This window comes from Sarcophilus harrisii, chromosome 1, assembly GCF_902635505.1.
Source record: "Sarcophilus harrisii chromosome 1, mSarHar1.11, whole genome shotgun sequence".
NCBI classification, from domain to species: Eukaryota; Metazoa; Chordata; class Mammalia; order Dasyuromorphia; family Dasyuridae; genus Sarcophilus; species Sarcophilus harrisii.
In genome coordinates, this window is record NC_045426.1 from 710,351,912 (window position 1) to 710,379,897 (window position 27,986).

The 27,986-nt window shown below is 58.7% G+C and overlaps 2 protein-coding genes across 6 annotated transcripts in view; one reads left to right on the forward strand and one right to left on the reverse strand.

The window, feature by feature from the left end:
- Positions 1 to 26,993, reverse strand: part of TXNRD2 (thioredoxin reductase 2) — a 56,545-nt gene extending 29,552 nt beyond the window's left edge. The window contains exons 1-10 of one of the 4 annotated variants that reach the window (XM_031948992.1): positions 26,972 to 26,993; positions 18,359 to 18,424; positions 17,510 to 17,566; positions 16,494 to 16,638; positions 16,013 to 16,087; positions 14,652 to 14,730; positions 14,358 to 14,420; positions 13,080 to 13,150; positions 3,289 to 3,308; positions 1,937 to 2,028 (exon numbers count right to left, since the gene is read on the reverse strand). In XM_031948992.1, coding sequence (XP_031804852.1) covers positions 1,937 to 2,028; positions 3,289 to 3,308; positions 13,080 to 13,150; positions 14,358 to 14,420; positions 14,652 to 14,730; positions 16,013 to 16,087; positions 16,494 to 16,638; positions 17,510 to 17,537 — 573 coding nt within the window. In that variant the 5' untranslated portion in view covers positions 17,538 to 17,566; positions 18,359 to 18,424; positions 26,972 to 26,993. Of the gene's footprint in view, positions 1 to 1,936; positions 2,029 to 3,288; positions 3,309 to 13,079; positions 13,151 to 14,357; positions 14,421 to 14,651; positions 14,731 to 16,012; positions 16,088 to 16,493; positions 16,639 to 17,509; positions 17,567 to 18,358; positions 18,425 to 24,436; positions 25,546 to 25,680; positions 26,421 to 26,560; positions 26,684 to 26,971 lie in introns of those variants that run through there. The other 3 variants (XM_031948990.1, XM_031948991.1, XM_031948993.1) reach the window with 3 other exon arrangements.
- Positions 26,994 to 27,275: 282 nt separating this feature from the next.
- Positions 27,276 to 27,986, forward strand: part of COMT (catechol-O-methyltransferase) — a 28,085-nt gene continuing 27,374 nt past the window's right edge. The window contains exon 1 of one of the 2 annotated variants that reach the window (XM_031948994.1): positions 27,276 to 27,387. The gene's annotated coding sequence lies outside the window, so the exon portion shown is untranslated. The remainder of the gene's footprint in view (positions 27,388 to 27,986) is intronic. The other variant, XM_031948995.1, reaches the window with a different exon arrangement.

Sequence of the window (27,986 nt, forward strand, 5' to 3'; positions counted from 1 at the left end):
TGCCCCGGAACGGTGACACGGCTGAACAAGCTGTGCTCTGTGACTGTAAATAGAATGTGGATGGACTTTAAGAAACAGTTTCCAAAAGACCGAGGAAGATTCAAATGAATTGATGCAAAGTGAAGGGAGCAGAACCAGGAAACACTGTATACAGTGACAGCAGCACCGTGACATGGCCCAACTGTGAGAGGCATGGCCGCTCTGATCAAGATCATAACCCGTGACAATCACCGAGGACCTATTAGACTGCGTGCTATCCATCGCTAGGGAGAGACCCGATGGACTCTGGGTGCAAAACGAACCACGGATCTTCCCTTGTTTTTCTTGTTTTTCCTGCACCACGTGGCTAATGTAGAATGGGCATCACATTTCTTGCCTTCTCAGTTGGGGGCGGGGGAGGGGAGGTGGGTGAGGAGTGAATGAGATTTGGAACTGAAAATAAAAATGTAAAAAAAAAACTCGTCTCCTGAGATCTGCTGCCCTGTGGGGACACCTATTCCTGGCCCACTTCTGTTGTTTTGGGGTTTTTTTGAACGTCTGCCTTGCAGGGTTTGACACACAGCAGATGCTTAATAAATGCTACAGGCCCACGTCTTCCCCGTCTTCAAAAGACACTCCCTCGATTCTTCCATCCGCACTCGCCGTCGCCTCGATCTCTCCTTCCCTCTGTGGCCGAGTTCCTTTAGAAAGTTATCCCCCTTGACCTTTTCTGCTCTCTTCTGGTTGACGTCCTTCACATCGCTTTGATACTGTCAAGTTCCAGCGCGCCGACTGTGGCTGACCAGACCGTATTCACGGCAGGGGCCCGAGTGCTCGGCCACAAAAGTCCCTGGGAACATTGGGGGAACTCTGCACAACCCTTGTTTCCTCTGCACACTGACTCTCCTAAGGCAGCCTCTGGGACCAGATAAAAGTCTCTCTGGCACCGAGAGTCCGGCCTCGTGGGCAGGACGTCTGGCCCAGTGGCTGCAGGTACAATGCCTCTGTCTCCTGTGGCGCCACGTGGTCTGAGCTCCCCCATCCCCCGGAGGCCGTTCCCAGCCCCAGAGGCCGCCCTCCGATCACCTCCCACCTACTGTCAGTGTCTGGCATCCCCATCGGACTGGGAGGCCGGGAGAGCAGAGCAGCTGGTGGCTCTCCGTGGGCACTTAGTGCTGACCGGGCGGCCCACACTGGCCCCCTGGGGTGGTTCCCTCTTCTCCGAGGGGGAACGTGAGTCCCGTGTGGGCACCGGGAGGCGGAGGGCAGCTGGACCAGTCGCCGCCTCCCCACCGTAGCCTTGGTCCCCCTGCTAGGTGTGACCTGGCATTCCCTGCTGCACAGGGTGGCCGTGGGCGTCTGCACTGCCCTAACCCAGAGCTGGTGCAGAAGTGCGCCCATTCTCCAGAGTTTGCCTCTGTCCTTCTTTCCAAAGTGGGACCGCTCGGAAGGCCCTGTGTGCACGGCGTCTGTGCAGGGTCACACGGTCACACTCTCAGGCCAGAAGGACCTTGGAGGCCAAAGAGTCCCTTCCCTGGTTTTACAAACGAGGAGACCGAGGGCCGCAGTGGGGTAAAGAGTGTGGGTGTCTGAGGGGGATCTGAGCTCAGTGTCTCCCGCCTCCACCCGCAGCATGATCTAAAAGCCCCCTCTATCTGAGGTGACTCTGCCAGTCGTGGCGTCCCCAAGCAGGGCTGGCGGTGCCCCAGGGGTGACCGTGCCCACTCACACCCTCCCATGTCACCTCCCCCCGGGTCCTCCAGGTAGATCGGGACCCCGTGGCGAGAGGGCCTCAATCTGGGGTCAGGTTTGAACCTTCCAGAATCGGGGAGCAGAGGAGAAGCTGGGGGAAGGTTCCCTCAAGGAGGACCCGAGCCGTCGGGGGTCCCGGGGGTGCCTCCGCCCAGCAGGACGCCAAGCGGCAGGGCAATGGGGAGCTGCCGACGCACCGGCCTACCTGGTCAAAGCCTCGCAGCGGGATGCTTCTGACCATGACGGTGGTGTCCAAGCCAAAGCCCGTGAGGAACCCCGCGCACTCCAGGGACACATCTGGGAAGGGAGGGAGTCAAGGAAGGAACCAGGGCAGAAAACGGCTGGCGGCAGCTAAGGTCTGTGTAGACAGCGTCACCTGGGACCCTCGCAAAGACTGCCCCGGAGGGAGGGGCTGTTATTAGTGCTATTGGACAGATGAGGTAACTGAGGCTGAGAGGGCAGGCTGTGGGGGCAGGACCGGGACTCGGGCCTGGTCCTGGGAGCGGACGCCCGACAAGCAGCCGGCCTGCCGGGGCCCGAGGCTTCAATCCCCACTGGCTGTCACAGGTCGCACTCCCTGGGCCGCCCTCGGCCTGGGCAGAGGCCGTTTCCCGGGGCTAGAGGCCATCACCCGGCTCAAGCTCTCTGGGGAACAAGACCCGGCCACCTTGGGCTCCGAGACATCTGGCAACGCTCAGGCCATTCAAGGCCTTTCTTCTGTTTCACCTCCATCCCTCCTGCTGAAATGTAAGCCGCGGCTCTTTGTGGACGCCCTTGGAGGAGATGGAGCCCAGCTGGTGGCCTCTGGGAGGCACAGCTCATCATCTATTTAAGGCAGCATTAGCTAAGCCCCCGCCCCACCCTCCCCCAGCCTAAGGGAGCCACATGGTGCTCGCGCTCCCCCCCTCCAGCTTCTAACTGACCCACGCCAGTCTCTGTGAGCACCAGGGCCCGTGAGGCAGATCCAAACCTGGGGCAACGGAGCGAGAGCCCCTCACTGCCCAGGGGACCCTGAGCAATGCCTTCTTCCTCCCTGAGCATCTGCAGAGCCAGAGGCGTGGCCCGCGATGGGCGGCGAGGTCCCCACTGGGCCTAAGCCCTCAGGGCAGTGGGGGGGCACGGAATTATCTGGGATCTCTGGGGGAGGACCAGGGGGTCACACTTGCACCTTCTGACTGGAGCGAGCGCTCCGGGACCTCCCCCCAGGGATCCGGTGGCCCAAGGCACGCTCACCCTTTCCCCAACGCACCCGAGCTGCTGGGTGCCCCACACGAGCCCAGGGGCCTGTGACCGCTCACCCACGCCAGCAGCACTGTCCTCTGGGGAGGGAGGGGGGGCGTGAAGACCCATTTGATATAGAAAGTGGGGTTTCTACACAGACCGTACACACACCCACACCCACACGTACGCAATCCTGTGTGCACACGATATACACCCCCCACCTCCCACGTATATACCCCCTCCACATGTGCACACAATGCACAGCACACACACACACACCAAGAGCGGGAATAGCACCTCCCATCATACATCGCTCCCACGGTTACGAAAGGATACAGCTGGCTCCAACCACCAACCTGTAAAGGAAATTAGAAAACCAGTCAGCTTCAGAGCGGCCTCCATATTCCCCACCCAAAGGCCGCCCAGCCTTCTGCGTGTGGGGAGACTCTGCCTGGGCAGGCAGTCGGGGCAGGCTTTGCTGCAGGGCCTTTGTGTCAGGCTAGGCCATTTCTGGGCCGGTCCCCAGCCCCGGGGGCTCCCCTTCCCTCGGGGCCTGAGCTGGCGGGCTCGGGAACCCCTCCCGGGTCGCCGCTCTCGGCTGGAGGCCAACATGCGGTGAGGATCTGGCTGCCTGGGCCTGGCTGTCCCCAGAGAGCAGCTAGCTGTCATGGGTCGCCAGTCCCACACCGGAAGGTTTCCCGGCTCAGCATCCCCTCCCCCTCAGAAGAGGCGTCAGAAGAGGCCTCTGACTGACCCAGACAAGCCCGTGGAACCTGAAAGCACGAGGACCCCCCAAAGAGCCCCAAAGCAAGCCCGGGCCTGGGTCTAAGGGCTAGAGCAGGGAGCAGGCGGGGAGGAACAACCATTGGCGGGAGGAACGTCAGCATTTGGCTCCCTTGCACGTTAAGGAAAACCTGGGAGAAGTGAAGGCCGGGGGGCTATGGAGCCACTTCCAGCCTCTCTGCCGGGGTCCTGGGGGAGGGGGATGGGCACGCATGGAAATGAAAAGCTGAAAGGCAGGAGCAGATGGATGGAGGCTGGACGGGACCTCGGGGGCCTCTCTTACACAGGGAGAACTTGGGGCTCAGAGGGGAAGGGGCTTCCCAAGGCCCACAAGTGGAGGCTGGATGGGACTTGGAGGCCGTTCAATCCTGCAGCCCCATTTTGCAGATGCCAGCTTGTACCCCGAGGGTGGAAGTCAAAGATCCAGCCTCTGACCCCAGAGCCTCGCCCTCCAGATCCCCGCTTCCCTCCGCTGGAGCACCCTGTTGGGGGAAGGGTAGAATCCCCCACCAAGGCCCTCCCCCGTTATTACAATTGTTATTGGGACCCATGGAACCTTCCCGTCTCCCATATGGGCCACAGATGGAAAGAGAAAACGGCCCCAATAAAACTTCTCCTTGGACTCAAATGTTTTGTTATTATGGAAGGCCCGAAGCCAAAGCCAAGTGGGTTCAAAAGAAGTCGCTTTCTGGGAAGGAGGGAGGGAGAGAGGGAGCAAAGCCATTTTAATTCAAACACACGAGTGCCAAGAAACTAAGGCAACCGGCACGGTAAACCCAGGCCGCTAAATAATTTCCAATATTTGTTTTAATCGTCTAAATCCTCGGCGCTGCCACCGGGCAAACGGCGGCATCTCGGGGCGAGGAGCATTCAAAGGCGGCGGCAGATGTGGGTGGGCCGGGCCGGGGCTCCCCGGCCCTTTGAACGGGAGGAGGTGATGTCAGAACGGATAAGGTGATGGCAGGGCTAATCCTCGCAGGCACTAACAATGTAATTCCGTTTCAAAAGGGGCTCTATCCCTGGGAATTGCTCTGGAGGCGCCCGCGGGAAGTGATGGGCGTCGAGCCCCTTCCCCGGAGCGGAGCCGGGAGGGAGATGGGGGCCGAAGGTCCCGGCCCAGCTCGTCCGAGGGGGCCGAGTGCCGTCCAACGGCCGGACCGCTGCCCAGTCGGGTCGGGCCAGGCTTCGGACGATGGGAAGGGAGACGAAGTACATCCTGGTATGGGAGGGCCTGCCGGGCCTGGGGAAGTGGGGCAAACAGCGTGCACGAAAGGACCGCACAGGATTCTACCTCTTTCTTAAACTCTTGTGAGGTCAGTCCGGCCTCCTCTAAAGAATTGATCGCACCAAAATGCACCAGCGTGTTCAGGAGCCCATCACTGAGAAACAAGTCAGTCAGCTTTTGTGAAGCACCTACTGTGTGCGGGGCGCCACATAGAGCCAAAAGGCCAAGCAGCCACAAAGCAGGGGGCGCCAAGATCCTAAGGGGAGGGAAGGTGGGGCAGACGCCCCATTAAGTGTGAACTGTGGCTAAGGCTGACACTGATCATGCTCCCTGGGCCTCTGGGCTCCCCGGAGAAACATTCATGGCGCTCGTCTGGCACAGGGGAGAGCACCCTGAGCTGTATTGTCTGCTAATACAAACTGCAAGCCTCGGTTTACCCATCTGCCAATCAGCCCCAAGATCTTACGCCAGCTCCTACAGCAAGCTTTCCCCAAACTCCCAATGGCAGCGGCCTTCCCTCCACGGCAGCCTGGTATTCTTTTGTAGACGTTCACCTTAACAGTAACACTAACACTTTTATGGCACTTACTGTGTGCCAGGCACCGAGCCAAGCGCTTCACGAGCATTTGTCATTTGATCTTCACAACCTTTCTGGGAGGGAGATGCTGGTATTAAGCCCATTTTACAGAAGAGGAAACAGAGGCAGAAAGAGTGACTTTTCCAGGGTCATCCAGCTCACAGTGCCTCAGGCCGGTCTGGACTCTGACCTTCCTGCTTCCAAGAGCAGTACACTAAGTGCTAAGCCACTGGCAGTCTCTGTGTGTGTGTGCACATGTGTCTGTATGTTCACGTGTGTATATCTGTGTGCATGTGTGCATGGTGCATGATGCCGTTTCCCTGAGGGCCAGGGCTGCTGGGGACTTCTCATGTGCTCTGGGACTGACCTGTCGCCTTGTTGTCCCACGGGGGCCTAGGTGACGAGCAGCCCCCAGACACAAGTCCCAGAACTGGCACACGGCCAAGAAAAACATTATCCAGAATGTCTGAGCGGAAAGAACAAAGTGCCAAGGGAGATTATCCAGAAATTTCCTCCAGAAAAAAAAAAAAAACCAACCAATACACATTTATTAAGTACCTGTTGTATACCAGCATCGGGCAAGACAGCAGCAAACTGGAGGGAGGACAATGCAGGCTTTGGGTCACTCTCAGGGAGGACACGGAATGGCCCCTACACGTAACCAAAGCGGCGGGAGTCGGCCTGGCCGGCTCCCCTGGGCCAAGGGCCAAGTGTGAATCGGTGTGGCAGCTCTTAGTCCTCCCCTCATCCCAGACCCTCCTCCCACCTGTACCTTATTCTTGGGGGAGGGGGCACCAACTAAACCCTTTCTCTGGGAAAGGAGAAAGAAGGGGCCCCATTCAGCCTGGCAGCCATTGGATTAACCTGATGGAACTGATTAGCCACGTCCAAGCAGAAGGGACTGTGCCGGGTCCCAGGCTCCTCTGGCTCGGCTATTGCAGTGGCCCCCAACGTCGCTGGGGTTATTACATTCGGAGCACAAGGGGCCGGGGCCGGTCTGCCGGTGTCGGACCTGAGCTGCCGGGCATCCCGCCAATGACAGGAGAGCTGCGGGTGGGCTAACTCCCCGTGCCCTCTGCGCCCGGAGCCATGGAAGGTCCCTCAAAGCAAAGGCCCAGCGACTTGCTCGCCAGCTGACGGCTCTCCCGCCAGGGAGAGAACCTCCTCCAAAAGGGAAGATTCCCTCAGCACACCCAGACGTGGGGGGTACCGGATGTTGTTCCAGAGGGCCAGGAAAGCTGGGGCTCGCGGGCATGCGATGACCTGAGGCCGAGCCGGCTTCCCGAGCGTCTGACCAGATAACTGTAATCTCCGGGCAGTTGGGGACGAAGGCAGGGTCGCACAGGCTGACGCGGGGGCAGAGTGGAAAACGATTTCTGAGCGCCGAGTGCCAACAACGGCCCTGAACAAACAGCAGCGGCTCTTCCCGAGCCACCTCTGACATCCTTTCCTCTCCTGCCTCAAGGAAGGGAAAAAACACAGAAAAAACAGCAAGAGAGAGAAAGGGGATGAGGCCATCTCGGTGGTTTTGGGATCCCATGGCTCGCTCGCCAGGACACACAGAAAAAACACACCTGCCGCTTCCTGAAGCCACAGGGAGCCTGGGAACCTCTCAAGGGGACAGTGTCAAGGGCAGCCCCCAACGCTGGGACGGGAAACCCCAAGTGCAACATCCTTCCTGTAGGGCCACGGCAACATGGGGAGAGCACAGACCAGTGGTGTGTGCGTAGGCCAGTGGTGTGTGCGTGTGTGCAAAGGGAAGGAGCGTGAGAGGATGTGTGAGGATGTGTGTGTGTGTATGTGCAAAAGGAAGAGGAGTGTGAGAGAAAAGTGTGTGTGTGTGTGTGTGAGTGTGGGGCACATATGCGCCCTGTCCGATGCCCTGTGTGAGCACACGCACCTGCCTGGTGAGGAAGGCTCTGAGTATCCCCATTTAAAAGATGGGCAAGCTGAGGCACAAATGAGGGAAGTGGCTTGTCCACATGTCTCCCACAGGTCTGGGGTCTGCTCTTCTGGCTCAGGACCCCGGCGCTATGAGGCCACAGCTCCCTGTGTAACCCTGGGTCAGGGCTGCTTCTCTGACCTTTGACCCTTCACCCCTTGGACACCCCTCTCCCTGTCTACAACAAGTATGAATGAGCTGCTTAGGAAGCCAATCTCAGCCCAAAGGTGGAGTGGGTGGAGCCCACCCACTGAAGTGAGGGCTCCTGTGGGACAGAAGGCAACAACCCTCAGACCTCTTCCTGGGACTGACCAGTTAACTCCTCCCCCCCCCCCCCCCCCCCCCCCCCCCCCCCCCCCCCCCCCCCGCTCCTCTTAGCACAACACATGCAGTGAGTGCTTCCTAAGCGCTGGGTCTTGCCGCGTCCTCCTGCAATAACTGAATGACTCAGGCACTTATCTGGCACCAAGCCGATCACCCCAAAGCCCCCTTTTGTTCCTTCTCTGCGTTCATTCTGAGCTACTGGGGCTGGAAGGGGCCGCTGGGCCGCTCGTAGCCACCATGACCCCCGGTTGCTGCGTCTATAAAACAGGCGGCTGCTTGGTCTCTTTGGGCCCAGGGATGGGAGGAGCATAAGGAGAGCTGGGATCGGAATCTTGGCTCTGATTCCCAGGCCAAGCCCCCTGAGGCAGAGGAAGCCCCCGAGAGGGGCAGGGATCCCCTGGGCACCTGGGGGACAACCACACCACCTAAAGTCCTAGGCTGGAAAGGCTGTGGCCCCCCCCACCCCTCACTGGGAGCAAATTGGGAGCAAGAAGGACAATGCGCACCTCGGGTCACTCTCAGAGAGGACACGGAGCAGCCCCACAACTAACTCCCCAGGCGGGAGTTGGCCAGGCCGGCTCCCCCGGGCCAGGGGCCAAGTGTGAATCAGTGTGCCGGCTCTTACTGCACACCTGACCCCAGACCTTTCTCCCAACTGCCCCTTATTCTTAGGGAGTATGGGGGGAGAGGCTCCTGTTCTGCCTGGGACACTGCAGCACAGGCTTTCCTGCCCATAACCTCCTTCTTTCCCCCCTTCTTCCTCAGCAAAGGTGCCATTGGGCACCTAACCCTGTGTCGTCACCCAGAGACCACGGCTAGCTAAGGGACTGGTCTGCAGAACGCATGGCAAAGCCCACCTGCGAGCCGGCTGAGAATGGCATCGCAGGAAAGGAAGCGCTGAATGTCTCTCCCATGTGCTGTGAGGACAGTGCTGCCGCTGGCAGTGGTGGGCACAGAATAGGATGGTAAGGTGGCACAGAATAGGGTGGCAAGGGGGACAAAGTGAGATGGTGAGGGGGCACAAAACAAGGTAGCAAGGGGGGCACAGAATGGGGTGGCAAGAGGGGACACAGCAAGGTAGTAAGAGGAGGCACAGAGGTGGTGAGGGGGCCCAAAATAAGGCAGCAAGAGGGGGCACAGAACAGGGCGATGAGGGTGGGGGCACAGAAGCAACAGAGTTGGACTGCAAATCATGTCACCAAGTGGCACAGACCCGAGTAGCTCCAGACGCAGCTCTAGGTCTACTGAAGAGAGATGCCAACCCAGGATGATGCTCCCCTTTAACGTCCCCAGTGCCAAACACAGCCCTGAGGAGCTGAGACATGACTTTGCTTGGGCCAGAAAAGCCAGAGCAGTGAGCAGACACCCAGGGGCTTCAGTCCCTAATGACATGGGTTCTCGTTATGACAGAGGAAGCCCTTGGAGCTCCAGAGGCAAAGGGCAGGTTCAATTCTTAGCTTGGGGCGCCGGGTCTAAGAGAGATCTGGGGGGTGCAGGGAATGGGGTGGTCTCCTGCCCGTCTTGGGGCAGACCTGCCCCAGTGTGCCCAGGAGCAAGGAAAGAGCTGCCAAGAGGCAGCTTTGGGTTCAGAGTCAGGGGAACCTTCTTAAGCTCTATCAGAGTTCTGCCCACGAATGAACTGCCTGGCGAGGTGAGGTGCTCCCTGGCCCTGCAGGCTGCCAGGAAGAGGCGGGATCCCTCTTTTGTTGGGGCTGGTAAAGGGCCATTGGGTCTCGGTCCCCTCCCGCTTCTGAGAGTCTGACACCCCTTCCCAGCCTCATCCACGCCCAGCATCCTCCCAGAGGCCTTTAGCCTGTGCTCTGGTGCCGGGTACGCTCGCCAGGTGGTGCTCAGCGCTCCTGACCACAGAACGGAAGCTCACTGAGAGCAAGGCCCTGTTTTTTGGTCTTTGTGCTACCGGCTCTGAGCACAGCCTGGGCAAACAGTAGGCGCTTAAGGAAAGCTTGCTGATTCATTTCACAAAATCAGGACTCTCAGGGGTGGAAGAGAGGCCAATGCCACCGACCTAAGGGGGAGCACGCAGCCTCTGAAGGGCCGCAAGGACAGAGATGGCTGTTCTCGATGCCCCCCAAACCCTTCCCTTTCTCTAGGAGGTGGAAGGTGCAGACCTGACCTCTGCCCAGGGGGAACGGGCCCTTTTTGGGGGCCAAAAAGCCAAAGGTTGGCGGGAAAAGGGCCCAAAAACCCGGGTTCCGGGGGGCCCCCAAAAAAGGGGGAAGGTTTCCCAATTTTACCGGGGGGAAAAGCCCTGGGGGTGGGGGAGGGGGGCCCGGGGGGCAGGGGGGGGGGAAAAAAAAAAGGGGAAAATTTTGGGGGGGAAAAAGGTTAAACCTTAGGGGGGGCCTGGGGGAGGGGGGGGTGGGGGTTCCCGGGGGGCCCCCGGGGGCTTAAGGGGAAAAGGCCCGGGGCCCCCTTTGGGTTTAGGGGGCCCCCTTTTAAGCCCATCCCGGGGTTTTCCCAAGGGTTTCCCGGGGTTGGGGGGCCCCGGGGGGCCCCCGGGAACCCCGGGGGAAGGCTTAAAGGGGGGTTTTTTTCCCCTTTTTCCCCCGGGGGAAACCCCCCCAAACCCAAAACCCAAAACCCCCGGTTTTTCCCCGGGGGCCCAAAGGGGGAAGGGGGTTTTCCCCCGGGGGCCCCCCCCCCCCGGGGGGTTTTTTTTTCCCCCTTTTCCCCCGGGGGGAAAAGGGCCCGGGGAAACCCTTCCCCCCAAAACCCCCTTAAAGGGGGGAAAGGGGGGGGGGGGGCCCCCCCCCCCCCCGGGGGTTTTCCCCCCCCCCCGGGGGGGGTAATTCCCCTTCCCAGGGGTCCCCCCGGGCCCCAAGACCCGGGGGCCCCCGGGCCAAAAGGGGCCCGGGGGGGCCCCCAAGGGGGGGGCCCCCCCCCAAAAAACCCTTCCCCCCCCCTCCCCCGGGGGGGCCCCCCCCAAACCCAAAGGCCGGGGGCCACCGGGGCCCCGGGGGGGCTTCCCGGCCCCAAAACCCCAAAGGGGGGGGCCCGTTCCCCCCCCCCCCCCCTTTTGGGGAAAAAAGGGCCCCGGGGCCCCGGGGGCCCCCCTTTGGGGGGGAAAGGGGGGGGCCTTCCCCCCCGGGGAAAAAAAAAAATTTTTTTAAATAAAAGGCCTTAAAGGGTCCCCCCGGGAAAGGGGGGGGGGGGAAAAATTTGGGCCCCCCCGGGTTCCCCCCCAAAATTTTTAAACCCCCCCCGGGGAAAAAAAGGGGAAAGGGGGGGTTGGGGGCCCCCCCCCTTTGGGGGGGGGGCCTTCCGGGAAAAACCCCCTTGGGGGTGGAAAAACCCCCAAGGGGGGCCCCCAAAGGGGCCCGGGGGGGGGGCCAGGGAAAAAGGGGGGCCCCCCGGGGTTTGGCCCGGGGGGAAAAACCCCCGGGGAAAGGGGGGCCCCCGGGCCCAAAAGGGGGGAAAAAAACCCCGCCCCTTTCCCGGGCCCCCGGGAAAAAAGGGAAAAATTTTTTCCCCCCGGAAGGGAAAGGGGGGAAAATTTTCCCCCCCTTTTCCCCAAAATTTAAAACCCCGGGCAAGGGCCTTTTCCGAACCCTGGGGGAAAAGGGGGCGGCCCGGGAAAGAAAAAGGGGTCCCCCCGGGGCCCGGGAAAACCCAAAATTTCCTTTTTGGGGGAAAAAAGGGGGGGCCGGGGCAAGGGGCCGGGGCCCGGGGTTTTGGGGGAAAACCGGAAAACCCCTTTAAAAGGCCCGGGGGGGGGGCCCTTTTTCCCCTTCCCCCCCCCGGGCCCCCCAAAGGGGGGGCCCCGAGGAAAAAGGGCCCTGGGGTCCCCCCCCGGGCCTTTTCCCCCCCCCCTTTTTTCCCCCCCCTCCTTTTTTCCCCCGGGGGAATGGGTTGGGGGGCCCCCCCCGGGCCCGGGCCTTCCCCCCTCCCCTTGGGCCCCAAATTCCCCTCCTTTCCCCCGGAAAGGGGGGGGGCCCCTTTTTTCCCCCCCGGGAAAGGGCCCCCCGGGGGCCCCCCCCCCCCCGGGGGGCCCCCAAAAAACCCCCCCGGGCCCCCCCAAAGGGTTTGGGTCCCCCCCTAACCCCGGGGGGGGAAAAAAAGGGGCCACCCTTGGGGGGGCCCCCGGGGGGAAAACCCCCCGGGGGGAAAAGGGTTGGGGCCCGGGTTTAACCAAGGGGGGCCCGGGGGGGGGGAAAGGGGGGGGGGGAAAAGGAAAGGGGAAAAGGGAAAGGAAGGGGGGAAAAGGGGGGGGGGGGGGGAAAAAAAAGGAAGAAAAAAAAAAAAGGAAAAAGGGAAGGGGGAAAAGGAAAAACAAGGGAAAGAGAAGGGAAGAAAGGAAAGAAGGGGGAAAAAAAAGAAAGAGGGAAGAGAAAAAAAAAAAAGAAAGAAAAAAAGAAAGAAAGGGAGAAGAAGGGGGAAAAAGGGAGGGAAGGGGAAAAGGAAAGGAAAAAAAAGGGGAAAAGGAAAAAAAAAAAAAAGAGAAGAAGAAAAAAGGGGAAAGAAAGGGAAAGGGGAAAAAAAGGAAAAGAGAGAGAAAGGGGGGGGGGAAGAAAGGGAAAAAAAGGAAAAAAGAAAGGAGAAGGGAGAAGGAGGAAAAGAGGAAGGAAAGGGAGGGAAGAAGGGAGAAAAAGGGAAGAAAAAGAAAAAAGAAAAAAAAAAAGGGGGGGGGGAAAAGGAAGGGAGGGAAAGGGAAAAGGAGGGGGGAAAAAAGAAAAAGGGGGGGAAGAGGGGGGAAAAAAGGGGAAGAGGGAGGAAGGGAAGGAGGGGGGGGGGGGGGGGGGGGGGGGGGGGGTTTTGGGCCCAAAATTTTTCTTTCCCTTGGAACCTTTTCTTTTTTTTTTCCTTTTCTCCCTTTCCTCCCCCCCCCTCCCCCTTTCTCTTTCCTTCCCCCCCCTTTCCTTCCTTTTCTTCCTTTTTTTCTCTTTCTTCCCCCCCTTTTTTCTTTTCTCCGGGCCCCCCCCCTTTTTTTAAAAATTTTTTTTTTTTGGCGGGGGCCCCCCGGGGGCCCCGGGTTTGGGAAAATTTTTTTTTTAAAAAATTTAAAAACCCCCCCCCCGGGGTTTTTTTTCTTCCTCCCCATGGGGGCAGCCAGCCTCCCCAGGACAAACCGCCCCCCCCATCTGCCTCCCACCATGTTCTTCCCATGTCACAGAGAACTCAAAGGCGAGCAGTGACCCTGGAGGTCGCTTTTTGCGGTTCTGCCGCCCCCGTGCCCGGCCAGGTGCCCCCAGTGGCCCTCCTTGCTCCAGCCCCACCTGTGCCCCCGTGTGCCCACAGCCACCCCCCTCACCCCTTACGTTTTTCCTGGGGACTCCTTGAGCCAGAACAGGTCATCGCTGCTGATCCCGTACTCCTTGGCCCCTTCCACCTGCCAGGAAGATGGCACATGTGAGGGTCCGGCCATCACGGGGTCGGCGACTTTCTCAGAAGACTTGTCTTCAGACAAGGGGTGGGTCTGGAGCCATGTGCCTGCCCCCGTCTCAGGCCACCCTGGGGTAAGGGGAGGGGTCCCCTCCATGGTCCCGGCTGCGTGTCCCACGAGGCCCCGAGCGGCTTTCAGGGAGCACGGATGCTGAGGCGCCCTCGGAGCTGCACCCATGGAGCGGGTGCCCCCCCCCCCCGAGCCAGTGCTGGGCAGGACGCCCGCCCAGGGGGAGAGCAGCCAAAGATGCCAAAGATGCAGATTCGAGGCTGGAGAGAAGGCAAGCCGGGAGGGAAGGGAGGCCGGCCGGACAGCAGGGGCTGGGTCCAAGTTCTGCCTCGGCTCAAAGCCATGGAACCCCAAGCACCTCATCGTTGGGAAACGTGGGATCAAGGCCAAGTCTTGGGTTCAAAATATCGCTTTCCTATGTATGAAGGCAAAGGCCTGGCATGGGGGAGGAGCGGGGCTGGACAACTGAAGGGAGGGGGAGGGACCAGGCTCTACATGCCCAAGGAGACCAGCTTCCCAGGCAGCGGAAGCCCCCAGAGATGGGGGAGGGGGGGAGTGAGCGACATGTGAGGGGCTGGAGGAGGGGAAGCCGCGGAGGACAAGGGCTCAGGTGTGAGCGGCGTGGGGAGGCGGAAACAGCAGGAGGCGGTGACAGCTGGGTGAGGGGGTGGGTGCCAAGGATGAAGAGGGTGCTGAGGGTGAGGGGGGCACTGAGGGTGAGGGCGGCACAGAGGGGGAGGGGGGCACTGAGGGGGAGGGGGCATGGAGGGGGAGCACCAAGAACACTGAGATCAGAGGCCTTTGGGAGAATGTATGATAAGGAAGGTTGAGGGAATGGGGGCAGGTGGAAAGAGCTCCGTGGACAGCGACGGGCAGAGGCTGCCATACTGCACTGCGTCAGCTGGGGAGGGGAGGGGGTGGAAGGGGGAGCCCTCCAAGAACCCACCTAAGCGAGCGGGGTTGTGTGGCTGGGGAGGCAGGAGAGGAGGTTGGGGAGCGTCAGCCCGGCCAAGCAGGAGAGGAGAGGCCCCGGTGCGGACCCAGAGCGGGGGCTCCGGTGAGGATGGCCTGGGCAGGGGAGGGTGGCGCGGCCAGCCAGAGGGCCACAAAGGCGGGGCGCGGACCACGCCGCAGAAAGACTCACGTCGTCGGGGTAGCGTGGCCTCCCTCCTGTGGCGATGACCATGTGGTCAGCAGTGACTTTCGTCTGAAACCAAAGCAGAACCCGGGCAGGCTGAGCGACAACGGGGGGCTTCCCGACGCCCGGGGGCGACACAGAGCCGGCTGCGGGGAGGCAGGGCCCCTCTCCCCACCCCGGGCTCCCCCACTCCGCTGCCACTGGGAGGGGCACGTGTACACCTCCAGGGAGGTTCCCAGCCGCGTCAGCCCGGCCCGGGCCCCCCAGAGCCCCCCGGAGCCCCTCAACGCGTCGGCTCACCTCCTTTCCGGACTTGTCGACCCCGTGCACCGTGTGCTCATTCACAAAACTGCCCTGGATGTTGAAGTATTTGATTTTCCTGGAAAAGAAGCGAGCCTTTATGGGGTGGGACGCGGCTCCCACGAGGGGCGCTGGGGGATGGGGACCTGGCCCGAGTGTCCAGGGCCCGAGACCAAGCAGAGGAAGAAGGGGCCGCGCTCCCCGGCCCCCCAAAGGAAGAGAACGTCCCCTTTTCTTCCCGGCCAAGTTCCTGGATGACCGTCGGCCGCCCTTCCCGCGCCAAGTCCCACAGAGGAAGGCCGGGGGGCTTCTGTTACAAGAACGGCTCGTCCCATCCTGGGAAGCCCGGAGGCATCAGTTGGCTTGTGCAGAGCCTGGTTCTGAGGCTGCACGGGCCAGCATATGGGGGGGCCGGGGGCGAATGCCACAGCCGGACCCTTGGCACCCCGGGAAGCCCGCCAGTCCGCCAAGCCCACTCCGGTCAGCCTCCACGTCCGGTCAGCTCCCCTGCTCTCGGGGCTCTCACTCCCAGGCTCTCCTCTCCACGGAGGGGGTCAGGCACACACCCCACATCCGCCCTCCCCGCTCCCCTCACGGCCTCCACTGTTTCCCCCAGGACAGGATCAATCAGCCAATGACCCGCGCCTGGAAGGGCCGGGCCTCTGAAGCCCCTCGTCCCGTCCCGGCCAGTCTCTGCAGACGCCGCCTGAAGACCGGTGGTCGGAGCCCATGGGACTCGGGCCCTGGGCCTCTGTGGCCAGTGGGGAGCCAGGGCACCTGGTGCTGACCGCCCCACCCTGCGTGCCCACAGACTGAGACGGGCACCTGCCCACCCAGACACACCCATGCGCACCTCATGCCCCAAACCCAGACACACACACAATATAACACACACAATAACACACGCACAATATAACACATAACACAACACAGTAACACACAATATAACACAATACAATAAGACAATACAACACACAATAGCACAATATAACACACCACACATACAACACACAATAACTTATACAATAACACACACATAATACAATAACACACAATAACACATAATAAACTATAACGTATAACACACATAACACCACACACCACACAATATAACACACATAACACAATCATATACAATGTAACACATAACACAATAACACACACAATATCATACACACAATAACATACACAGACACAAATGATATAACACATAACAACACAATAACACACACAACGTAACACACACAATAATACACATAACACAATAACACACACAATATCACTCACAATAACATACATTATCGCACACAATATCACACACACACACTATCGCACACTCCCACGCACCCACGCACACTTACCGCTCCTGCAGCTGCACGCGGTGGCCCCAGTTCAGGGACTTGACGTAGTTCTGAATCCCTTGCGCCATCTGATGCCTGGGGGAGGAGGGGGAGGAGACATTCAAGGCCAGCAGCAGCCATCAGTCAGCACCTATTAAGCGCCTCCTGTGTGCCTTCAGCACGTGCCCGCCACGTCTGGGACCCCGGGCAGGCCGAGCTTCCTCCGGACTCGGCTCTGAGGGCAGGCGGGGCCTCCTGCCTGAGTTCCCCGGCTCTGAGTCCCCAGAACCCCTCTGGACCCCACCGAGGGCGGTCTGCTCCCAAGCGGGCCTGAAGGCTCCCTCAGCGTCTGAGACCCCCCCGGGATGTGGCTGGCACGCCCGTCTCGCTGCCCTATGCTGGCCCTAGGGGGTGACTCCAGCCGCTGCTGCCTCGGGGGCCGATTCCCTCCTGCTGTCTGGGGTTTGGGGATGAAGACGGGGGGAGGCAGAGAGGCACTTACCAGTTATGGGGCACCGAGGGGGCCACCTGCCAGCCGTAGGCAGGGGCGTCTCGCAGCGTGTGCCCCAGGTTGGCCGAGTGGTGCATGAGCTTCTTGGGGATGCAGCCCACGTTCACACACGTGCCCCCGAGGCCCCAGCTGGTGCCTGAGGTTCAAGGCAGAATCCCTCTTACTCTGGGGGTCGGGGCCCTGACCCCATGGCGACACCCGCCATGGCAGATGGATGACGTGGCGCGAAAGGGGTCCCAGCTCCCACAGGGTCTTCCCAGACCGCCCCCCTCAGGACAAGGGTGTGCTCCCATGACGCCCCCAGTGCTCCGCGAAGAGCCAGGAGGACGGTCTCGGGGTCCCTGCCTGCGCGGCTCCTGGAGGGCCCATCACAGCCCCCAAGGATGCGCCGTTCTGGGACCAGGGAGGTGGGGGGGGGAGGGAAGGCTGGCCCCCTGTGGAGGGAGCAGGGAGGAAGGTGGCACAACCAGGGGTCAGAACCAGCAGGAGTCAGACCAGGACACAGCCAAGGCCGGAGCCTGGGAGCCAGACCCAGTTAGGCCGGACAAGGCTGGAAACGGTGGGACATCAGCAGGGGGGCCTCGAATGCCGGGCCAGGAGCTCCCGTGGGCCCAACCAGACCCACCTGCAGTGGGAGGTTTATGGGACTCAGGCTCGAGATTTGGGATGAAAAGGAAAGGATGTGGGAGGTCCATGTTCCTCCGGACTGTGCCCATCACCACGAGCTACACGGGCGACCAGGGCCAGGGGCCCCTCCACCTCCGCCTGCACAAAGGGCCAGGCTCGAGGTCTCCCCCGCAGCCACCCTGTCTGAGCTGGGCCCGGCCCCCTCGGGCCTCCTGCCTCACGTTCCTCTGGGGCTGAGCTCCCATTATCCCACCCAGCTACGGCCCCCATCCAGGAGAGGGCCCCATTCCCTCCGGGCAAAGGGAGACAGACAAAGGAGGGCCAGGACAGGAGCCGGGCATCGGGGCTCTGCCCACACCGGCATCGCCCTTATGTCTCACCTCTCGGGGATGGGACCACGTAGTCCATGACCGCCACCTTCTTTCCCAAGTCGGCAGCTTTGCAATTTGAGAGACAGAGAACAGGGAGAGATACAGAGACAGAATCAGAGCGAACAGGGAGAAAGAACAGAGACATAGAGACAGAGATAGAAAAAGAAAGACAGAGAGACAGAAAACAGAGAGAGAGACAGAAAGAGAGGAGTATAGTGTGTTAACTTCATCATCAGGGAACAGCAATGGTGCTGAGGAGGGTGTGACCCCTGAGGATTCCCAGGTGCCCCTTGGGACCCCCAACCTGCCAGCTGCCACAGCAGCCAGGGAGGGGCATGTTTAAGGAGGCAGGTTAGGTGAGCCCCTCAATGAGCCTGAGGCCCCTGCTGACCCCTCCCCACATCCTCTCAGAACCACAGAGGGCATTTCCCCGTCGCTTCTTCTGCCCGCTGTGGGCACCCCCACCCCCTTTCCTCCCGATCTCACAGGGCACGTGGCGGGCGGCACCACCTCAAACTCTGGGGTGCCCGGTATGAGTGTATCCCCCGCCAGCATGTCTGCTAAGGCCAGGAGGAGCTCAGGGGCCAGAGGGGGTGAGCCTGGCACAGGGCCCGGGCCCGGCCTCCCAGGAGGGGCCTTGTCCTCAGCACCTTTCCGGCTCAGAGACTCCCCGCCTCCGCTCAGCCCCCAGACTCCCAGGAGGGATCCTCCAGCCCTGGGCAGTGCTCCCCTGGTCCCCCTTAGGAGCCCCAGGGCTTGGCACGGAGCCAGCCTGACCCCTCCTCCCTAAGGGCTTCTTCTTCTCTGCTTGTTTCTTTGTTCCTCGTCCTGTATATCAGGGGACGCCCCGAGACGTACCTTCTTTGGCACAGGCCAGGCCGCCGGAGCCGCCCCCGATCACCAGCAGATCAAACTCATTGACACCTGTTGAAGGAACAGACATGGTAAGACCTGGGGAAGGAGCCGGCCAGTCCTTAGGGAGAGCAGGGGCTGCTGGGCTTCTGGGTCCACACCAGCCAGGATCTGGAGCCGCAAGCCCCCAAACAGCTTTAGCGCTGGGGCGGGGGCTCCCCGGAGCCCAAATCTCGCCAGTGAGGGTCCTGCACCTGCTCAGGGCACATCCTTCGGGCTCTTCCTAGGTCTGGCCATGTAGACCCACCTAGGCCCGAAGAGGCCCGAGCACTGAGGCCCTGTGGGGTCGGGGGGGGGGGTGCCCTGAGATCGCGTCAGCTCGCCTCTGCGGTGACCTCCCTGCCCATCCTCCATCCCTCCTCCACCCAGCTCCCGGTGCCATTCCTGAAGCCCTGGGCACACCACCCGCTCTCCCACTCTATAAACTCCAAGGGATCCCCATCAGCTTGGGGACAGAGGCCGGTCCCTCTAGGGCACTGAAGCCTCCCCTAGTCTGGCTCCAGAGTCCTCCAGACTATTCACATTTCTCCAGCCCGATTTGTTGTCTCCCATATGTCAAAGTCCTGTCCCGTCTCCACGTCTTTGCTCAGACTGGCTCTCCCACCCGAGTGCCTATGCCCTTCAGATGCCCCCTGTCTTCCTCGGGCACTACCCCACATCTGTGTCCCTCGGATGCCCGTGTCTTCCCTGGGTGCTGCCCATATCTGTGTCCCTCAAATGTTCCCCATCTTCCTCAGGCACGACCTACATCTGTGCCCCTTAGATGTCCATGTCTTCCCTAGACACTGCCCATATCTGTGCCCCTCAGATGTTCCCCATCTTCCTTGGGCACGACCTACCCCCAATTAAATACCAAGTTAGAATTCTGAAAATCAAAGGAGAGAGTAATAAAATTGAAAGTAAGAAAACTATTGAACTAATAAATAAAACTAAGAGTTGGTTTTATGAAAAAACCAACAAAATAGATAAATCTTAGATTAATTTGATTAGGAAAAAAAGAGAAGAGAACCAAATTACCAGTATAACGAAAATGAAAATGAAAAGAGTGAACTTATCACCAATAAAGACAACATTAAAGCAATAATTAGGGGCTATTTTGTCCAATTATATGCCAATGAATCTGACGATCTAAGTGAAATGGACGAATAGTTACAAAAATATAGATCGCCCAAATTAACAGATGAGAAATAAAATACATAGTCTCATTTTAGGGGAAAAAAAATTTGAGCAAGTCATTAATGAACTCCCTAAGAAAAAGTCTCCAGGGTCAGATGGATTTACAAGGGAATTCTACTAAACATTTAAAGAACAATTAATTCCAAAACTACATAAGCTATTTGAAAAAATTCCTTTTATGACACAAATATGGTATTAATACCTAAACCAAGAAGGGCCAAAGCAGAAAAAGAAAATTATAGACCAATTTTCTTAATGAATATTGATGCAAAAATCTTAAAATATTAGCAAGGAAATTATTTATCACCAGGCTAATACACTTAGACCAAGCGAGATTTATACCAGTAATGCAGGGCTGATTCAATATTAGGAAAACTATCAGCATAATTGACCATATCAATAACCAAACTAACAAAAAGCATATGAGTATTTAAATAAATAGATGCAGAAAAAGCATTTGACAAAACACAATACCCATTCCTAATGGGAATTCCTAATAAAAATACTAAGGGGCATAGGAATAAATGGAGTTTTCCCTGAAATGATAAATAGCATCCATCTAAAAGCATAAGCAAGCATCATATGTAACAGTGATAAACTAGAAGCATTCCCAATAAAATCAGCAGTTGCCCTGAAACATGGTTGCCCATTCTGACCACTATTATTCAATACTATATTAGAAATGATAGCTTTAACAATAAGAGAAGAAAAAGAAATTGGAGGAATTAGAGTAGGTAATGAGAAAACAAAACTATCACTCTTTGCAGATGTTATGACGGCATATTTAAAGATTTCTGGAGGATCAACTTCAAAACTACTAGAATTATTAACTTTAGCAAAGTTGCAGGATATAAAATAAACACACATAAATCATTGGCATTTCTATATGTTACTAACAAAGTTTAGCAGCAAGAGGTAGAAAGAGAAATCCCATTTTCAATAACTGTAGATAATATAAAATATTTGGGAGTCTATCTGCCGAGACAAACCCAGGAAATATATGATCACAATTACAAAACATTTTTCACACAAATAAAGTTATATCTAAACAATTGGAAGAATATCAAGTGCTCAGTGATAGGCTGAGCTAATATAATAAAAATAAAATGACAATTCTACCTAAATTAATCTATTATTCAGTGCCATACCAATCAAACTGCCAAGAAATTACTTTATAGAGCTCTAAAAAATAATCACAAAATTCATCTGGAAGAATAAAGGAATTTCAAGGGAATTAATTGGGGAAAAAATGTAAAGGAAAGTGATCCAGCTGTACCAGATATAAAAGTATATTATAAAGCAGCAGTCGTCAAAACCATTTGATACTGGCTAAGAAACAGAGTAGTGAATCAGTGGAACAGGTTATTGTGTCTTTGAAAGACATGATGATCAATGATTATAGTAATCCAATGTTTAATAAACCCAAAGACTCTAGTATCTGGATTAAGAGCACAGTATTTGACAAAAATCACTGAGAAAACTGGAAAATCATGTGAAAGAAACTGGATATTGACTAACATTTAACACCCTGTATCAAGATAAGATCAAAATGGGTTCCTGATTTACACCTAAAGAGTAATCCAATAAGCAAATTAAGAGAACAAAGGATATATGGAGAAGGGAGGAATTTATGACCAAAGAAGAACATTATGAAATGAAAAATAATTTTGATTACACTAACTTAAAAGGATTTGGACAAAAAAAACAATGCCACCAAGATCAAAAGGGAAGCACAGAGTGAAAGAAGCAATACCAGGAAAACACTGTATACTGCAACAAGATCAACTATGACAGACTTGTTTCTACTCAGCAGTTCAGTGATCCAAGGCTGTTGGAATCCTTACAAAGCGTTAAGTCATTAGAATTGATAGAGACAATAATTATCTAATTTAGCATGGTTCAGTATGATTGATCCTACAAGGAGATGTTATGGGCCAGAACTTGAAACAAGGTACTAAGTGGAATTGAGGAGACAATGTTTAAATCTAGTTTAGAATTGATATAATCCTACAACAAATAATGGTTTCCCAGTGATATAACGATTGGTGTGTACTCAGTGTACAGCACATAAGCAAGAAGCTCAGGGCCAAAGAGCACGTTGGGAGATTGAGAGCGAGGAGTGAGTGGAGGCGTCAGGTGAGAAGATTCAGAGAAAGCTGGAAGCAGAAGTTGGCAGACAAGCTGCAAGAGCTCCTGGAACCAAGGAGTGAGATAGGCCTCTAAGAAAGCTACGCAGCCCAAGGAAAGAGATAAGACTTGGAAGGAGAAAATAAACGTTTGGATTTTAACAGCTGGCTGCATTTGGGGTGATTATTACTTTGAACCGAAACTAAGGCTGCCTCCAGAAAACCTCCCCAAGAAACCTGCCCACAGAGAACAATCATATTATACAAAATAAGAGAACACCACACAAGGCAATCCCAATAAACTACATGGAAAACATCAGAGAAAGAAAGAACCATGGAGACTGAATGGAAATCAACACATGCTATGTTCACTTTTTTTCTCCTGTTTTTTTTTTTTTTTTTATTCTGGTTTTTCTCTCCCAATGCGATTCATTTGAAAATATATTTAAAAAGAATGTATACATATAGTGAAAAAAGAAAAAGATGTTTTACATATAACTGGGGAAAATAAACAAATAAACAACAAACAAAAAAATAGATTTATATATAGAATAAAAAGAAGGGAAGCAAAAAAAAAAGAGAAGCAAAAATCTGGGAAAAAAATTTACAGTGTTTTTGATAAAGGCCTCATTTCTAAAACACATAGAGAATTGACTCAAATTTCTAAGAATACAAGCCATTCCCCAATTGATAAAAATGGTCAAAGGATATGAAGAGATAACTTTCAGATTAAGAAATTAAAGCTATTCCTAATCATAAGAAAAAGTGCTCTAAGTCACTATTGATTAGAGAAATGCAAATTAAGACAATTCTGCAGTACCACTGCACACCTCTCAGTTTGGCTAAAATGACAGGAAAAGAAAATGATAAATGTAGAAATGTGGGAAAACTGGTTCACTAATGCATTGTTGGTGGAGTTGCGAAATGATCCAACCATTCTGGAGAACACTCTGGAATTATGCCCAAAGGGCTATCAAACTGTGCATACCCTTTGACCCTGTTTCTTCTGGGCCTGTATCCCAAAGAGATCTTAAAGGAGGGAAAGGGACCAACCTGGGCAAAATTGTCTGTGGCGGCCCTTTTTGTAATGGCAAGGAACTGGAAACTGAGTGGAAGCCCCTTAATTGGAGAATGGCTGAATAAGTTGTGGTATATGAATGTTATGGAATATTATTCTTATTTAAGAAACGACCAGCAGGATGATTTCAGGACAGACTTACAGGAATTGATGCTAAGTGAAGTGAGCAGAACCAAGAGAACACTGCACAGAACAAGATTATGTGATGATCAATTCTGATGGACGTGGCTCTCTCAGCAATGGAGTGATCCAAGGAATTCCCAATAGACTTGGGATGGAGAGAGCCATCTGCATGCAGAGAGGATGATGGGGGCTGAATATGGATACAGCCCAGTATTTTCTCCTTTTGCGTTGTCTGCTTGTTTCTTCCCCTTTGATCTGACTTTTCTCCTACAGCACAACAAATATGGAAATACGCTTCCAAGGACCACGCCTATCTAACCCATATCAGACTGCTCGCTGTCTTGGGGAGGAAGGAGCAAATTTTGGACCACAAAGTCTCCCCAAAATCGATGTTAAAAATTATCTACATCTATTTGGAAAAATGAAATACTGTTAAAAAAAAAAAAAAAAAAGTCTCACACCCATAGGACTAGAACCCATCCAGGGTGTAAAGGGCATCAATGACCTCCCTCTTCACCCTGTTAAGCAGTTAGAAGTAATCCTGCAGGGCTGGATCCCTCCCAGTGGCCTGGCCCTCCCTGCTCACCCCACCCTCCCCAGGGACCCTGCCCTCCCTTGGCGATCGGAACCACCCCTTGACCGAAATGCAGCCTGTGCCCAGGGGAGGGGTGCTCCCAAGGCTGGCCAGCCCAGATTCAGCCGCATTTGAGTCACAGTGCTAGCCCCTGTAATCGGGCTCTGGGTCCTGTGGCAGACTTCCCCCTTACTGCCTCCCTCACTGTGCCTTGAGGCTCCCCCCAGGCTCCCCAACAAAGTGCCCATTTACTCCAGGGCTGCCCCCATGGAACCCATGCACCTCAAACTGTCACTGTGTGCACTAGCAAGAAAAGAGGGGCAGTGGGCCCAGCCGGAGGCAGACAAGGCAAGGTCTGGCCTCAGACCTCTGCTTCCCCCCATGTGGAGTGACTCAGTCTCCTCATCTATCAAATGGGTTCTCATTGCTTGGCTTATGAGATTCCCACAAGATAATGTATGTAAGGCACTTTGGAAACCTTTAAGCTCCACTGGAAAGGGGAAAAGCCCAAAGCTTCGCATCAGTTGTTTCTATCATAACAAGAGAAATGACTATCAGCCTGCTAAGAGCCCGGTCAGTGGTCAGCCCAGCAGGGGACTCCCCCAGGGCCTAAGGGAAATTCCCCCGAGACCTCCCTGGGTCTTCCCTGCGATCCTGTGGGGTCCTGTCTACCAGAATCGTTGTCCCCATTCACAGATGGGGAAACTGAGGCTCAAGGGCGGGCCGTGTCTCCCTGAGCTGGGAGGCCTGAAGCAGGGGCGGCCCCAAGGCTGACCCGGCCTCCTTCCCACCAGCACAACCGTGGGCAGAGGAGGCCGGTCTCCACTTACTCCACTCCTGGACAAAGACTTCAAACCACCCGGGCCCTACAATCGGTCAAGAGGACAGAGGGTCCCGGTGCCCCGGGAGGAGCCACCTTGAGGACCCCGGCTGCCCCGCTGACTGACCTGCCATCCTGGGGCCGCCCCGCTCCGCTCTCCTCTGTCTGAGCGGGTCCTGTAGCTCCCGGGCTGCCGGGCGGGCAGATAAAGGGGCGGCCCCGGGCTAATCTGCCAGGGACAGAAGGTCCCAGATAAAGGCTGCCCGGCCCTGGGAGGGAGGAGGCCTTTTCTTCACCCGTGGGGAGGCGGAGGCCACGCCCAGACAAGAGCACTCTGAGGAGGGGGCCGAGATGAGGGGGCTCTTCCCGGGCAGGTCCTGCCGCAAGTCCTTCTCGTGCCCCCAGGGACTACCGGGACCTCCTGTCCTACAGGGCTGCGCCTCCCCCGACAGCCCGATCTGGGACCCTCCCCAGAGCCCCCGGTCTGGCTCCCCGTCAGCCTCTGCCTGCCAGCCATGCCCTCGCTCGCTTTCTCCTGGCACGGCCAGAGCGGCCGGTCCCGGCCCGGGGCCCCCACGCTCGCCCCCTGGGCTTCCAGGATGCCCCTCCGTCTCCCTCTGCAGGGACGGACCGGAACAAACACTTATCAGGCGCCCGCCGCACGCCAGGCACTGGCCAAGGGCTTCTAGGAGCAGCCTGACCTCCTGCCCCCCACGTCAGGGCCTCCTCTCGTTTCCCTCCTTAGATCGGCAGCTCCCTGAGGGCGGGAACTGCCTCAGCACGGGGCCTGGCAAACAAGGGGTGCCCAATAAGTGCTTGTGGGCTGGCTGCTGTGGGGGAGGGGGAGGAAGGGCCCGAACGTGCTCCCCCGTGGGGACGGGCACTGGCTCCGACCCCAGCAGTGGCTCAGTGGGAAAACACCCTGTGGGGTTTGTGGCACCCAAGGCCATTCAGGGGGGGCCGCGGGTCAGCACGCCGGGTCCTGGCCCAGCCCGGGCAGAGACGTGAGGGGCAGCCCCTCCCCCGGCGCTGCTCAGGGGGCGCTGGGGCCCCTCGGGACACACCCGGGGGGGGGGGGGGGGGGGCGCCACGGGCCTGACGTGGTCCCGAGCCGGGAAATGTAAACACGGGCCCCAGCGGGCCCAGGGATGGGCAAACAGGGACCAGCTGGCCTGGCTTAGAACACCTGCCCCTCCCCCGCCAGGTGTACGCGGCCCACTCCTACCTGGCCCCCTCTAGATACATCTGCCCCCCCCACAGACCTGCCCCCAGGTACATCTGCCCCTCCCCCCGGCACATCTGCCCCTCCCCCCAGATAAGCTCGTCCCCTCCCCCACGAACCTGCCCCGGGCACACCTGCCCCCCACGAACCTGCCCCCCTCTCTCCCTGGAAGCAGGAGCCACAGCCAGCCCCCATGGGAGCCGCTCGAGCTCAGAGCTGCCCCCGGGCTCGAACCCTGCGGCGGCTTCAATGGCTGTGGGGCCTCGGAGGTGGAGGGGGGCGGCGCCCACCGAGATGAGCCGAGCGCGGCTGGAGCGGGGCCGACGGGGCACCCGCGGCGGGCCGGGAATGAACAGGAAGCCATCCGAATGCTGGGGGTGGAAGGGGGGGAGGGGCGGGGGTCTTCCTGGGGAAGGCTGGGGGGAGGGGCCGGGGGGCCAGGCGAGCCTGGGGCATCCAGGGGCACCGGTGGGAGGTGCGGCCCGGGCACGCGCGGGTCTGGGGCTCTGGAGAGAGGTGAGAGCTGGACGCCAGGCCCGGGAGCCCCCAGCTCCAGAAATGGCCTCCGGGCCGCGCCGCCCCCTAGCGGCGGGGCTGCGCGGGTGGATCGTGAAGCCACCGGTCTGGCTCCCAGCCCCGCACCCAGCAAGCGCCTCCTAAGTGCCCGCGGGCTGGGGGCCCTGATGTAAGAGGCCGGTGGCGGGAGCGTCCTCCGGGGCTCCCGCGGGGGATGAAGGCAGGAAACCAAAAGCGCCCAGTACACGCTCGCTGAAGCTGCACCGGCAGCTCCCGGGGGCAGGGGCGCAGCGCGGCGTCCGGTGCACGACAGGCGCTTCCCGAGCAGGTCCCACCAGAGAGGGAGGGGAGCTGGCCCAGCACGGCCGGAGCGCCGCCAGCAGGGGGCGCGCGCCTCCGGGGCCCGCCCCCGCTCCCGCCCCCTGGCGCTTACGTCATGGCCATCACTGCAGCTCGCCCGGGACCCCGCGCGTGACCCTGACCCGGCTGGGCCGAAGCTGAGCCGGCTCCTACCTGACAGGCCCCGGGTGCTACAGGGCAGCCCGCAGGGAGCCCGAGCGCCTAGAGCTCGCCACCGGAAGAGACGTCTCCAAGAGCGGGGCGACGTTGCCGCCGCGGCCGCCGCCGCCGTCACCGCCGCCATGCCGCCCGCGTGCCTGCAGCAAGCCCCGCCCCTCGCTGCCTTGCTCCCAATCACCGCCTCCCGCAGGGCTCCGCCCCCCTTCGGCGTGCGCCCCGCCTTTTTCCGCTGTGCCTGCCCAATCGCCGCACTCCGTTCCGCCTCCGCGCGCTCCCCGTGCCCAATGGCCACGCTCGCCCCTCCTCCTGGCGCTCCCGATACCCAATCGCCGTCCTCGCCCCGGTCCCGCCTCCCCAGAGCAGCCAGTTCCTCGGTCTGATCGGCCACGGTCGGACACACCGTACCTTGCTTCCAAAACAGCGATGTCATGTCCTCTTCGACAACGACGGACAACAACCGACTGACCAACCAAGTCCCTTACCGCCCTCCGCCCCACCCACTCCAGAGTGCCCCGCCCCCGAGTGCCCTCAGAACCAACCTCCCACCTGACGTGCGCGCGCGGTGATCCCAGTACCCAATCGGCACACTTGTTGCTCTAGATCCCGCCCCCCCGCGCGCGTTCCGCCGCCATTCGCCGCCGAGGCTCTCCGCGGGCCCGCGCCCTCGGCCCCGCCCCCGCGTGGCCGCGCTCCGGCCCCGCCCCGCCCCTCTCGGCCCCGCCCCGCCCCTCTCGGCCCCGCCCCTCGCCCCGGGTGAAGAACCTGTCTCCGGCGCAGTCCGAGCTCAGAGAAGGGGCCGGAGGAGAGAGCCTACGCCTAAGGTGAGTGAGGCTGGCGGGGCCCGGGGCGCCCCCGGCCATTGGCGCGCCGCGGGGGCCCAGCGGTCACCGACGCGTGTGGCGGGGGCCGGGTCCCGGGGGGAGGGGCACCGCGGAGGGGCCGAGAGCCCAGCGTGGGAGCGCGCGCACCCCCATTCCCCAGGTGAGAAGACTGAGGCCCGGGGGCGGCGGAGGCTGGCCCCCACCCGCGGCGCGGGCCCGAGACAGCCGAGCCCCGGCCCGGCAGCGGGGGGCAGCCGGCGGCCCCTGGGCCAGGGGAGCGCCCGCCGGGCGCGGCGTCGGGGCTGGTCCCGAGCCGCCGGTGCGAGGAAGAAGCCGCACAGGGCCGGGGCCCCCGAAGCGCGGGGGGGGCGGGGGGGGGGCCTGGCGGCGCCCGCCCGGCCCGGGGGTCCCGGAGCTCCCGGGGGTCCCAGCCTCGTCCCCCGGCCCTGCCCGGGAACCAGCGCCCGCCCGGCCTGGGGGTCCCGGAGCTCCCGGGGGTCCCGGCGTCCGCCCCGTCCCCGAGTCCCGGCCCCGAGTCCCAGCGTGGCCCCGGCCCGGCCCGGAACCAGCGGCAGCTGCGCCTGGAGCTGCGGGAAAGG